The sequence below is a fragment of the Bradysia coprophila genome, unplaced genomic scaffold, assembly GCF_014529535.1.
Source record: "Bradysia coprophila strain Holo2 unplaced genomic scaffold, BU_Bcop_v1 contig_463, whole genome shotgun sequence".
Taxonomy (NCBI): domain Eukaryota; kingdom Metazoa; phylum Arthropoda; class Insecta; order Diptera; family Sciaridae; genus Bradysia; species Bradysia coprophila.
Window position 1 is genome coordinate 22,325 of NW_023503715.1, and position 11,687 is coordinate 34,011.

The 11,687-nt window shown below is 31.7% G+C and overlaps 1 protein-coding gene across 1 annotated transcript; it reads right to left on the bottom strand.

The window, feature by feature from the left end:
• Positions 1 to 204: 204 nt before the first annotated feature.
• LOC119082512 (regulating synaptic membrane exocytosis protein 2-like) lies at positions 205 to 8,721 on the bottom strand (the record flags this gene model as incomplete). Its single annotated transcript, XM_037192024.1, has 5 exons — positions 205 to 3,438; positions 3,525 to 3,686; positions 5,370 to 5,641; positions 7,768 to 8,480; positions 8,540 to 8,721. Coding segments are annotated over 5 exons (1,518 nt in total), but the record flags the coding sequence as incomplete, so codon positions are not given.
• Positions 8,722 to 11,687: the final 2,966 nt, after the last annotated feature.

An 11,687-nucleotide genomic window follows, 5' to 3' on the forward strand; every position in this document is an offset into this window, starting at 1 on the left:
CACATTTATGTTGTAAAACTGATTCGTATTTCAGCGATCAAGTACTTCATTACTCTTTTAATTCTTTATTTTCAAGTCTATTTGGTAATTCAACTTTAGTCTAGATCGAACTAGTTATAAGTATGATTGATTTTCAATGTAAATATATTTTCATCTGATAATAATTTCCTAATATTGTGAGTTGATTTTAAAAAAATATTTTATTTTTTTAACTTTATGTTTATTATCTCAATTTTTTTAGTAGGATTGTCATTTTACAAATTATTTCATTATTTCATTTTCGCTAAATTCTTAGTTTGATTGTGTATAGATTCTTTCTTTTTTATTGATAGACTTGTTTCAACTAAAGTTAGTTAGGTACATTATACTTCTGAAGATATGAATATGACAGCGTACACAAACAATCCCATTATTATTCAACAAAATTAGTCATATAGGCCATTTATTTAATACAATCTTTATCATTATGCGTCACTTTTGTTGTGCTTAGGTCGTTTAAATTTTTTCTTTTAATTAAATTACACGTACAGACTAAAACTACAATACACTAGAGATATACTGATATATTCATTGTAAAAATGTTAATTATTTTAGGCCATAGATATGAGCAAAGACTCTGTACAGCGAACATTTAAATTTGATGCGACAAGTTAATAATTTTCCGACCTAATGCGATCAATGGTATAATGATTTCATTTAAGTAAGACTTGGACACAACAACGTCGATGACCACGTTTGGGCCATATTTCTAAGGATTGGTGAAGATTAAACCTTTTATAAATCTTTATTAGGATGTTCCCGTGCCATTTTCACATGTAAAATATTCTAGTATTTTGCTAACTACAAAATATTGTTGTTGTGCATGAAGTTCTAGAGACTTTTTTTTAAATTAAAAAAAATTGAAAATATAACCTCGAAAATTAAAAAACCCTTACTAAGCTAAGCAAATAATATATTTATCTCAAAGCCCGTTCGTTCCCCTTTAAAATGACATTCAAAATAAATTTGATTGTTGGCGAATCTTAATGTATTTAGTATGAAATCTTTTCCTTCTTTAGTTGATTGCACCTTTTGCTTTATAAAAGCAAGCTGGTTAGAGCACATGGCTTATTTTTGTATTCGTTGGCGGTAATAGATGACTAGCCGTTTCTAAAAGGTGAATTGTTCGAGTTTTGTTTTCTACACATCACGTACACCATTACATAAATCTCAGTAAAATGTTTGCGTATTACAAGGTGACTTACCCGTAGTACTCTTGCCTATTTCATAAAGATGTATCAACTTTCGCATCAAATTTAAACTAGCTTACCAATTTTATTCGTTTGTCACAAGACTTCCATAATTGTGTACAAACAACACTTTTATTAATCTTTGCTCTTGAAATTAAACCAATACAGATGTAGAATTTATGATTTTTAGAATGAGACAAATCAAAGATATCGAGCAATAAGTGCTTGATAACGATCAAGGTGTTCGTTTATATCCTCGGTTAAGCAACGAGGATTTGAATTTTCTTTTTTCTTTTTTAAATGATTTTTGATTTTTTACTTTGTTTTCACTGCAAAAGCCTAACATCGGCGTATAGGTCGATGCATAGGACTATATTTTACTTGGAAGAAATTCTGACTGACGATGTGTTTTTAGATATTTTTTTTTGTAAATAATACAATGGCTAAAAATGACAAAAGGATCTATCTAAATCTCGAAGTTCATTATTCTTACCACTACGCTACAAAAACAGATCGTACAAAATGGACCAAGACTTAACTTTGTCTTTTATTTAGTACAACCTAGAAATAAATGCAACCTACTTTTTACGGAGTCAAGTCAAATTGACAGAAATTTTACGATATAACTCGCCAGTGCTGAAATTTTCTAATGTGAGACTTTTAATGAATGAATATAGTTAATAGGGTGGATCGATTTTTTACCAATTTTAAAATCCACACACAAAAAACGTGCACTCGAAAATCGTATGTGGAAAATCAATATTTTATACAAAGTCTGGTCATCCAAGCCAATGAAACGAAAAAGTAATGATGCAAAAAGCTTAGTTTCTTCAAGCTACACATGCGACTGATTGTGGATTTGAAAGTTGGTAAAAATCGATCCACCCTAATAGTTATAATTCCATTTGACACAAATAATATCCGTTCTCTGAGTGCAGTGAGTTGATTCAATAACATAATTACGTAACTCATTAAAAGTTTGAACCCTTAGTGAGGATGAAAGCTTGATTATTTTTTTATATATGTTACAGAACAGTCAATCTTTATTCGTCTTTATCACACAGTTGTCCTAAAATATTCTCTACGTGAAGTGCTACAAATTTAGCTTGAAGAGTCTTTGCAATTTCTTAATTTCTTAGTGTTTTCTTTAAATTTTATATTTTAGGTTATTTGTCTTTGTTTTCAACTTATATTTATGATTCCAACGTTCTAACAAAAGTTTAAGTTGTTCGCTATTAATGTTCAATCGTTGAAACGTTATTTAGGTTGAAGCTCAAGTCTGACACTCGTTAACCACGAACACTGATTTTCTTTTTTCTTTTCTTTTTGCAATAAACACTTACCAAGAACTTATACCAAGATTTATGCAATTTTATGCAAACTTATATGCTAGTTATACATAATTATTTCAATGTGCAGTTAAACGCATGTTTTTCCCATTTCTTGTAAAATTTCTTTTAAATTTTATATTTTCATGTTTTTTGAATTCTTAATTCGTAATGGAATTTACTTAAATTAATTAAATATTAACGTGTCGAGAGTAGGCAAATTTAATTACAAGAATTTATTGTAAGTATAGTAAAACGAAATCAATAACAGAATTCCAGGATTTTAGCCGTGTCACTCCATTTTTAGACTTTCAATGTTCGTCATGGAATATTTTTTATTTTTCTTACAGCACAAACAATTCTTTGAAATTATACAGTTTGATGACACAAATAGTAGATTACTATACCAGGGAAGTAATGTGATACCTCGTATCCAGATAAGTAAACGTATCAGAGGACTTTCACTCATCTGGATACGAGATATCATATTATTTCCCGTGTGCAGCATGCTATTTTACTTTACGAGCGAGGTAAAGGGTTTTCCCTAGGGAGGGAATGGCCCTATTACCTCCCTAGTAAAGTAAAATCAATTCTTTTACTCTCAAGTGATCGCTATAATATAGACTAAAACAATAAATAAGTTCGTTCACAAAATACTGCAACTGCAATGACGGGGTACTGATCACATTCCGTCATGGAGAATCGTTTGAGTCACTACCAAATGAATGCATTGGAAATAATGGATACCAACCTCCAACATGTTGCGATAAATTCAACTTATCCAATGATAGTTCAGCCCCACCAAGACCCTGATTGTGCTCAAAGCCAATGCATCTCTGCCACACCATTATAACAAGATTTCTTCCAAACACATCAGCGGTCTGTGACAATTTTATTTATTATATTTTTACCGTCAAATTTCAATAGCCCGAAGACACTTGTAGAACGTTCAAAATGACTTTATTACCTGATATTTTAATGTTTGTTTGTATAACGGTTCAGCAGCATGTCGCACTACCCTTGTCTTTTTTTTATGGCGCAATCTGTCGCCGTCTCTCAGATAACACTTGACATATGTGTCGGGAGGTGTTTCACAATCAACATTAACGATGTTACGTGCAGATATTACCTGATGGTGGCGAAATATATTTTTCTTAAATAATTGAATGTGGTGATTGTGATTTACTTAACATTTCATGTAGATAACAGACAGATTTAATCAGTGGAAACGTTTGTAAAGATAGTGACGGGACGACGGTTATCCATCTAAAGTCTATTTTCTTCATTTGAAATGTTTCATTATTAAAATTTTGCTACCATCACATGAAAGCCTTGATAGAAGCAGCTATACATTTACGGCTATTTGATCTGTGCCTTCGGTCTTGTTCTCAATTAAAGATTTCATGAAACAGAGCGCAGTAGAATTGTACGTATAGTCGAGTTAATAAAGAGATGTGACGCAACTGATTCGGTACATGAAATTTTACAATATGTCGGAACTCAACTCCTACAGTCGATGTAAAATTTTATCTGACACAAAACAGCCAGACTCTGCAAAGCTTTATTCTCACGAGAGCTGAACTTACTTACAATGAATGTACAAAACAAGTAATAATTTGCATCTCTTGTTAGTAGAACACAAGTGGATTCAATTAAGTTCAAATTTGCACTAAAAATGTTCAAAGCAAATATTTGCTTCATTTTTCACTTGGAATTAAGCATACTTCCACCGACTTACAACAAACAGAATCAGAATCAGGAAAATAAACTTTAAATTACCATTATAATATTAAAGCTGGCACAACGAGAGTCATAATTTATATATTATGTTCGGATATGTTCGACTATAATAAATGTCGAAAAGCTTAATATTCTTGAAAACTTGTTCACATACAATGTATAATATACCATCCATTTTATGCTTCCAAAGAAATGAGTTTGCAAAAATTGAGGTTTTTTCTCATCTCTTTTGTAACAATAATATGACTCGGATATCATGGGAATATGAATTCACACCTAAAAGGACTTTCGGAAAGAAAATACGTGTGGAAGTTTAAGTTTTATGATAAATGATTTTGGATAAACGGTTGACTTCCGTATGCAGTCAATCGAGAAATTTGAATTTTATATTCTTTTTACAACTTGAATTTTATACAATTTTTTTTCAGAATTTATTCCATTGAGTCGTTACACTCAAAGTCAAAATTGATTGAGTTTTATTCGAATGTAATATATCATGGTTTCGATGATTAATATTCATTTGACAATGTGCCGTGGGAATAATATTCTCCGAAAAGAACACCACATGCAATAATTTGAGTTATTTGTTATCGATTCGCTGTTTCAATGTAACTGATGTTCATTAAACAGCCTCAATATCAACACGCACAATGCCTTGTTAGCGATGGTGACATAGTGTGACAAAATGTATGAGACAGTGGTTTTGGTGAGGATTTTCATGTTTGAAAAGTTTGAATTCGGATCCAGTATGCAACATTTAAAAGTACATTTTAGTCAACTCCATGACCCTTATTACACAAAACTGGAATTTCTAAAATCCCTGGTCAATTCAGAGACTTGATTCATGTTTGACACACTGTGAGTGTTATGCGAGACTATGCGTGTCTTTGAATAATAAAAACTCAATTGTCCGTTTCATTTCTCTGTTGAATGTAACGACTTTTTTAAAAAGCAAATGCGGAAAAACTGGTGTGATGTATGTCAAAAGGTGTGGCCTCTCTTCAAAGACTAGTTCCCACAGCACCAACGCAAGTCATGTGCAAAACAAATCAATAACGTTCCTTTGCCTTACCTCAACTTCAATAGTTCCCTTTATTTTGAAAAGTCCTAATTTCAATTCGCCATAGCGGCCAGACGTTAAACGATATCCTTTCGGTTGAACCTGTCCTGGACCAAGCACCACATACGGTTCTTTCGGTGGAATTATTAGACTTTTCGATAATGTTCCTGATCCTTTCCATTGCGGTGTTCTATCATCGTCCGGTGGGCTCAATTTGTTTATAACCATTCCGAGTGTTCGTTCCGATATTTCCATTACACTGTCCTTGCGAGCTCGACTTGATCCTTGAGTGGGAAACGATTCAAAGCATTAAAACGAATGAACGATAGAAAATAGAATTGGGTTCAATTAGGGACAGTTATAAGTTTAAAACTGTATGTTTCAGTCGCTCAATTGTATATAATTTACTGAATTATGTATTAATAGAACCTGCCCGGGAAGAAAATCTCGGTTCATTGAGACGTCTTAATTTGTAAGAGTAAACGACGTTACGTATCAAGCGCGATAATTATGATGAAAAATGAATGAAACGAATAAACTGTTCAAACTGTTCTCAAAATGTATTGAATGAAATTGAAATACATTGACCTTGGTTGGATCGCTTGTTTACACAACAAACGCAACAAGCAGAAAATTTGTTTATTTCATAATTTTACTATAATCTGATATGAAGTTTATATTTACACAAAAGAATGAAAGTTAACAGAGTAGAAAATATTTAACTGATCCCATTATAATACTCATACCCGTATTACTTCACTGCAACGGAAAACGTTGATATACCCGTTTAATAAAGAATTCTATTTCAGAATAATAAATTCGCAAAATACGAAATCAGATTTTTTTTCTTCTTTGCATAAATACCAGACGGTATGAATACCTTCACTTAAACATAATTAATTTTAATTAGAAAACACACCAAAAAAACTTAAACAATTTCATGCGAGAAATTAATAAATAGTTGAAACAAGTTTGCTTTAGCAACGCGATAGTACAATGTAATGCTTTGAGGTTTTCAGCAAACGGTGTAATTTCATTTATTGTGCCATGTCAAAAGGTTCACCTCAGGGTACATTCAAGATCCGTTTAAATGAGACATACGCTTTTCTATTTAGCGAGCATAAAAGGTAGCAGCGTACCATCATACCGTGACAATTGACACTGTTCGCTCCAAAATGGAATGCATGACCAAACCATTTATTTTTTTTAAAATTTTGTGTAAATATGGACTATTTTGGAATATTTGCAAATGAATAGTTCTCGGTGAGTAGAAGCAGTATTTTGTTAAAAAGGTATAAACTTAGTTAAATTAATCGGGCCTGATAGCCTAAGCGTCCAATTTTATGCTCAAATGCAAAAAGCGTTTGTGTTTAATTTACGCTTACAATTCCGATGCCCTTTTTTCAAATCGTAAAAACGGTACATACTCCATACAAGCAAAAACAGATCTCAGAAAATTTCTGTGTAATTTTAATTATTTAAATTTAACTTTACAAACACAACTCAAACAATCTACAAGAAAAACAACAGTAATGCATTCAAAGAACAAACAATTTGACAAAATGCATTCAGAGAACAACAGGTACATAACGCAAAGAAACTTTTTGCTTTAACAACAACAAAAAATTGTAACTTTATAACAGTTAAAGTCAACATTTAAATCAAAACCAAACAACAACAGTCTACATCTTACCACATGATAATAATATTTAGAAATGTTCATTTTGTGCTTTAAAGGTGGTGTTTGTATTTTTATTTTTTAGTAGAAATCCATTACTGCGTGAAATTAAATTAAGAAGAAAATGGTGGAGTGTTTCTAGATTCATTTCATTGCACTATTGGAGTGTTTAGCAAGTGTAGGTTCAAGACTAAATTGAGCTCTTCCATAAACAAGGTTCACTTTTAAGGTTTTAGAATGCATGGATGATGGATAGATTAATGATGATTAGGTGGCGTGGTTAATGCTGGAAAAAGGAACCTTTTTTAAGGACATTAAGAATAATTGAAATATTTTAACATTTTTCTGAGGATCCAATAACCTATTGGCTATATCGTCTGATATACACACAGTCATTACAAAAATAAGAATAAAGTGACTGGCAAAATATAGACAAATATTATTTTACAACTAATGAAGTAAAAGATTTTCCTTTAATCTTCTGAAAACAATCAGAGAAAAATTGTACAGTTGATATGTTTGCTGTCGTTGAAAGGTTACAAATAAAATCTTTGAATCTACAATTGCATGTTTTTTTCATCGACAATAAATTGTATCGTTTTTGATGTTGAAACGAAGAAAGTAGGTGAAAAATGCGATAGTTCGGAACATAAAACATTAGCGTGATTCATATTCATCTATTTCATTTTGACAAGGAGAAGAATAAAGTCATTTGAAAATTAATATACTTACGTCTAGATGTTGGCCTTTTTTCGGCCGCTGACAAACTCATTGTTCTACCCAATTCTCCTTTCACGGCTTTTAAAGATTTCAGTATTTCATCCGGGTCGCGACGCACACATGATGATCGTCGTCTATTATTCAAATATATTGTCGGAGGTGGAGTCGCTTCACCATCCTTGGCTTCTTGTTGCTCACGATCTTGAAAGGATGATCGCCGCGATCCCGGTAACGATCTTGAAAAGTCCTTTCCTAATTGATAGACTTCAACCTCTAACGTTTCAGACTGAGATGAGCCGCGTCGAGAACCGGCCACCCATGCATGATCCGGATGTAACAATGAAGTTCCATCACCGATCGAATCCACATCATCTGATACGGATCTTTGCAAATAATCGTTTCGTCTTCCATACCGATTATGGTCGACACTGATTGAACCACGTGGAGACACACTTGGTGATCGATTCATTGAGCCCGACCGCAAACTTCGCGGATCTTCTAATCGATACCATATAGCGCGATCATCCAGAAAAGCTTTCTGTAAATCAACACTTGTTTCACCTAAGAATATCGATTCGGTGTGCGGAACCAAATCCCAGAGTTGGATGTCTACAAAACGATCCATCAGATTGTCTGGCGATATATTCGAGAACGATAATGTGGCGTTCCATATTGGATTTTGCGTTGGTACTGATACCTCCGTTTGGGCAACATGACCATCGCCACTGAAGCATATTTTTGGTAAGTGAACATTTTACATCGGACGTAATTTCGATTTACTTACGTTTTTGGCAATATTCTAACTTTGGCGTATGCTTCGGGATAAATACCAAATCCATAACTATCGTCGCGCGGAGCTAGATCATCACCGGCCATCAATGACACAACAAGTTCACTTTTCTCGCTGTGATACCATACTTGTAGTTGAACTCTACCGCTCACTTGCTTTTCTCGTGCAATCTGTTCCTATAATGTTATTTGTTTCACTTTAATTTCGTATTTTCATTTCATTTTCATTATTTATAGTAAAATTTCAAATTTAAATTATTTTACATTTTTTTTCCTTTATTTACTTGGTTTCTTTATTTGAAATTTATCTCTTTATTTGTGATTATTATTTTACTATTTTATACGGACGATCATTAACTAGCATGCAAATAAATAAAGAAAATAATTGTTGCGTGAACTTGCTGTGCGTGACTGAGGGTGTTGTGTAAAATGTTACAATATACTTTCAGCATTAAGCTTCAACAAAAATACTAACTGAATAAAAAGGCAATAACCTGATTAAGATGTTTTGAGTTATGTCTACATTATGTTAACATTATTCCACAGGAAAAATACTCTCGGCTCGCCGCATTCATTGACAAAGTGATAAGAAAAATACAACAAAAGTTGGATGTTTATGTCTATGCCTTCTAAAACACCGTAAAATCTCTAGTCAATGTCTGTGTCATCAATTTTTTCTCCTTGCTATTTTGTATGCTGAAGAGGAGCAACAAATAAATTAACCAATTTGCATAGTAACGCGGTGTGAGAAAGACTATAGACAAATTTGAATAATTTTCCCGAAAATGTTAAACTAATTTGGAGGTTCTTACGCCTGGTTCAGTCTTACAATGACGTTATCAATAAGACAACGTAATAATAGTGTGCCAGAACGGTGAAAAAAAAATCATGAAACTCGACGGTCGTTTATTAACGGTTGTCGTTTTAGAAAGACCTTAAATGAAATTATAATTAATTAAGGAGTTATGTCAGAGGAAACATTTCGGGTAGCTAACTGAATTAATTTAAAATTAAGAATTGATTGCGGTAATTGGTTGGTCAATCAAACGTATGAATGATTGATTGAACACGAGTTATGAATGAGAAGTAGTGTAAAGATTAAGAGTACATCTTTTACTTCATTCTTGAATCAAGAATCTTGATAAAATTTCGTTTATCTTGGTACTTTCGGTCAATATAAATGGAATGGGTGGACATTTTTGTACAATAATCTGATTGATTTTTTGGGAAAGTAATTTATTTTCGTAGTAGCCTCCATGGACAAAACGTTACGAGTTAGGCTTTAGTCTTGACATAGTCCAAAATGTTAGGCTTAATCCTTTATTAGTGACCCTTTCAAGTAGCAACGCAGCCTTCTATCATTTCAAAATGCGAAGATTTAATAAGTACTTCTTATCAAAAGACGGTTTCTTTCAAAATTGAATTGTTTTTCTTTGAAAACATAATATCAAAAACTTGAATCCTCAACTTACTTGAAGGTAAATTTTCCATTCTATCAAGAGATTCGCAGTATTGGGCCAATTACCTTTTTTATCGATCTACTTTCTCTACAAATCATTATACTCTATACTAACCATATTGAAAGCCTAACTACCTTCATGCAAAGAAGCAAATTCGCATAATCACATCATGCAGTCTGCAGTCATAAATTAACTAGTTGAGCACTACCATACTAACGTTTAATAAAAAACTAATATATTTTTGCACTTGAATATTTGTTTCGACATGAGTAATGAGTATACATTTGAATAATATTATACATACAAAGTCAAAGTTCTTAACGTTAAGAAACTGTTCAGTGTGGTTTTCTTTGATCTTTGCATTTATTTTCAATTTAACGTGCATTTCTTTCAATAAACAGTTAATTTGATTTAAATTGTAATTTTGATATATGTAAAGCTTTTAGATTGATTTCTTTCATATTTTACTTAGTGTTTTACTATTGATTTTGAAGTGATGTTGTTTGGACCATTTCAAATATTTTTTTTGTGTTTATAAAATTTGTTTGTATTTAACATTCATTATAATATAATATGCTTTTACATTCATAACAAAAATCGTTCACAAAAATATTATTGCTTAGAATTCCGCTTGTTAAAAATATGTACAAAATATATATATTTAAAAAAAAAAATCTTTCGATAATCCGGTTCATGTTAGCAACAGATAGTAAAGGAATTATATTGATTCAGCACGGAACATTCCTTTTATCGAAAGGTTTTTTCGCTTCAGTTTTTGTTTTTTTTTCGCTTTGAAAGTTCATCTACAAAATACCGTTTAAGTAGCATAACTCGTGCCAGCTGGGATTACATTAAGAAGAAATAATAAAGAAACAAAATATTGAGTTCTTGGCGTGCGATATTTAGATAAATCTATTGAATAACGTAGATTTTAAAATACCTAGAATATTTGCTTCATATTTAAACAATAATCGCTTCTTAGTTATTACGAACTGTAAAATTTTATATTCATTTTTATAAGTTAAAATAATCTCTTTTTACATTCTATTTATTCAGTCAAATGCATTTACTATTTGCAAAGGCACTACAATCGAAACAATAAAATTTAACAAAAGGAGAAATTTATTTCATCAACAAAAAAACATAATTTAACAGAAATGACTAGTTAAGTTGTTGTTATTATGATGTATGTAATATATATTTACAGGCAGACATTTATAAAAAAAAAAAATTAAAAAGAAAATTTCAAACGAAAATTATTACCGTTTTGTCATTCAGTGAAGCTTCTGTGATTTCTTCTTCGAGATGAACTATCTACTAGTAAAATTTATTAACATTGTTCGGAATACCAACATTTCAACATTTGATTGGCTCACGTTTTTGAGCTAATTACTAGATGTCATTGTGTGTTAAATGAGTCTACTCTTTTAATAGTTCTCGTACAAAAAAAACATGACATAAACTACACAGTGAAAAGTGTGGCAATTTTACTTTATTCCTACGGTATGGTCATACATTTTACTGCCTTAACTATGATGTCTAACTCGTGATCGAACATAAATTGTTTTTGCAAGCATAATACCTCTCTTTCTAATCAGTTAGTTAAAAATATTGTTTGTGACAATTTTTTTCGACTTTTTTATTAAAATATATTAAAAAGTTCCATCATCCTCGCAGCTTTGA